At 34.2% G+C, this 1,525-nt stretch overlaps 2 protein-coding genes across 3 annotated transcripts in view; one reads left to right on the top strand and one right to left on the bottom strand.

The window, feature by feature from the left end:
- The window catches only part of LOC123009692 (neuropeptide SIFamide receptor-like), a 63,580-nt gene that overhangs the window by 48,365 nt on the left and 13,690 nt on the right, over positions 1 to 1,525 (top strand). The gene's annotated exons all lie outside the window — the stretch shown is intronic.
- Positions 106 to 938, bottom strand: LOC123009696. 2 transcript variants are annotated; one of them, XM_044406173.1, is made up of 3 exons: positions 835 to 938; positions 526 to 747; positions 106 to 472 (listed from the first exon to the last, which is right to left on the bottom strand). In XM_044406173.1, exons 2-3 carry the CDS (start codon positions 535 to 537, stop codon positions 278 to 280), a joined length of 207 nt encoding a protein of 68 aa, XP_044262108.1. In that variant the 5' UTR covers positions 538 to 747; positions 835 to 938; the 3' UTR covers positions 106 to 277. The 2 variants fall into 2 exon arrangements, with proteins under 2 accessions (XP_044262108.1, XP_044262107.1); XM_044406172.1 differs by having other exon boundaries at positions 526 to 784; positions 835 to 906.

Here is a 1,525-nt window from a genome sequence, read left to right as displayed (position 1 = left end):
TTTTATTTAGCAATTAATTGAAATGAATTTTACAATCAATGTTTTGTGGTGGTAATTTTATTTTTGCTTTTATAAACAAGTAAAAATACAGTTCAATATTTTTCAACATTTTATTAGTCATTACTTATTACAAAAGAGACAAACGCTCTAAAAATGAGATTATAAGTAGATATCTTGTACAATTTCAGTTCCTTGAAAAGCATAACATTCAGAAAACTACCTTAAAATTAAATTTTTCTCATTATGTCCTAACACAGTTCTTTAATAATCCCAGTTTTCATCGATACTCGTCATATACAGAGTGTGTTAACGGAGCATGTACGACCGGAGTAGCATACAGCACAGGTGTCGCATACACAACCGGAACAGCTTTAACCACCGGAATTACTGGAGCATCATGGGCCAAAATAGCCGTGTAATGTCGGGCAGCAGGTGCCGTTCCACCCGCCACCACTAAACCAACAAATATGAACTGAAACACACCAATTCGACTGAATTATTGACAGGATTGTCGACTTAACTCACCAAATGGAGCATTCTGCACTCTGCAAAATTCAAATCCGCTTTTTTCTTTTATACACAATGACACAAAAGACGATTCTGACTGGCAAATTGTCACCTTGACAATTGTTGTTTGCGGCGACAATAACAAATTTAAGCGTGAATTTGATGCGATTGGGGAATTTACCAAGTAGAGGAAGTCGGGGGAAAATTTCCGTAGATTTACTGCAGATATTTGAATTCTCTCTTTGCACAAACATCGGACAAAATAACTAAAATTAGTCTCCGGGAGGCCATAATCAAATTCAGTAGTTCGATTTATTGCCACTTTACCTGTTCATTAGCGTGAAAAATTGTGTAATAAAACTGGCACTTGCAATCAAATGAGCACCATTAATAAAATCGGAGCAAAAAATTGATTAATTATTACCGTCGCGTCGTTACAAATATGTTAATTAATGCATCAAGGCTACAAACGGTACCGCTGCACGAACAAAACAAAGTTTTCCCTTAATTATTTTTAGTTCTGTGAGAGAGTATTAAAATGTATAACATGTAATCGGCTTACTTTGCTACAATTCCAATTAACCGTGAAGAGAAGCAGAGAAAGAATTTACAACGCAATGTAGCTGTCTGCAGTAATTTATATAAATCACCTCGAGACTTATAGAAGTTACTTTTGGTTCTTTCGAACTCGTTATCAGGTTTTAAATATTGTCTGCTTTGCCAGGTTTTGCACTACTTATAACTTTTGAATGGGCTTTCCGCTGGAATTGGACACAGGAGTGATTCATCGGATTCAGTTGAGGTGTGTTGGAATAACAAAATGTAGGGGAAGGTGGAAGTTGTGGTAATTAATCATTTTTTTCAACATGAATGGAAAATTGTCACAATTTTCGTTAAAAACGTTTTTAAAAGCTTCTAAAAAAATGGCGAAAATAATTATTTTTATTTTAAAAGAGTGCAAAACAACTGTTTTTTATTTCGATTTCGATGTTTTTAAAAATTTGTAAACCTATTTTTA

Source organism: Tribolium madens, unplaced genomic scaffold, assembly GCF_015345945.1.
Source record: "Tribolium madens isolate multiple individuals breed KSU strain unplaced genomic scaffold, Tmad_KSU_1.1 Scaffold_7;HRSCAF=85;Tcas5.2_LG10, whole genome shotgun sequence".
Taxonomy (NCBI): Eukaryota; Metazoa; Arthropoda; class Insecta; order Coleoptera; family Tenebrionidae; genus Tribolium; species Tribolium madens.
This window is presented reverse-complemented; position numbering and strand designations above follow the sequence as displayed.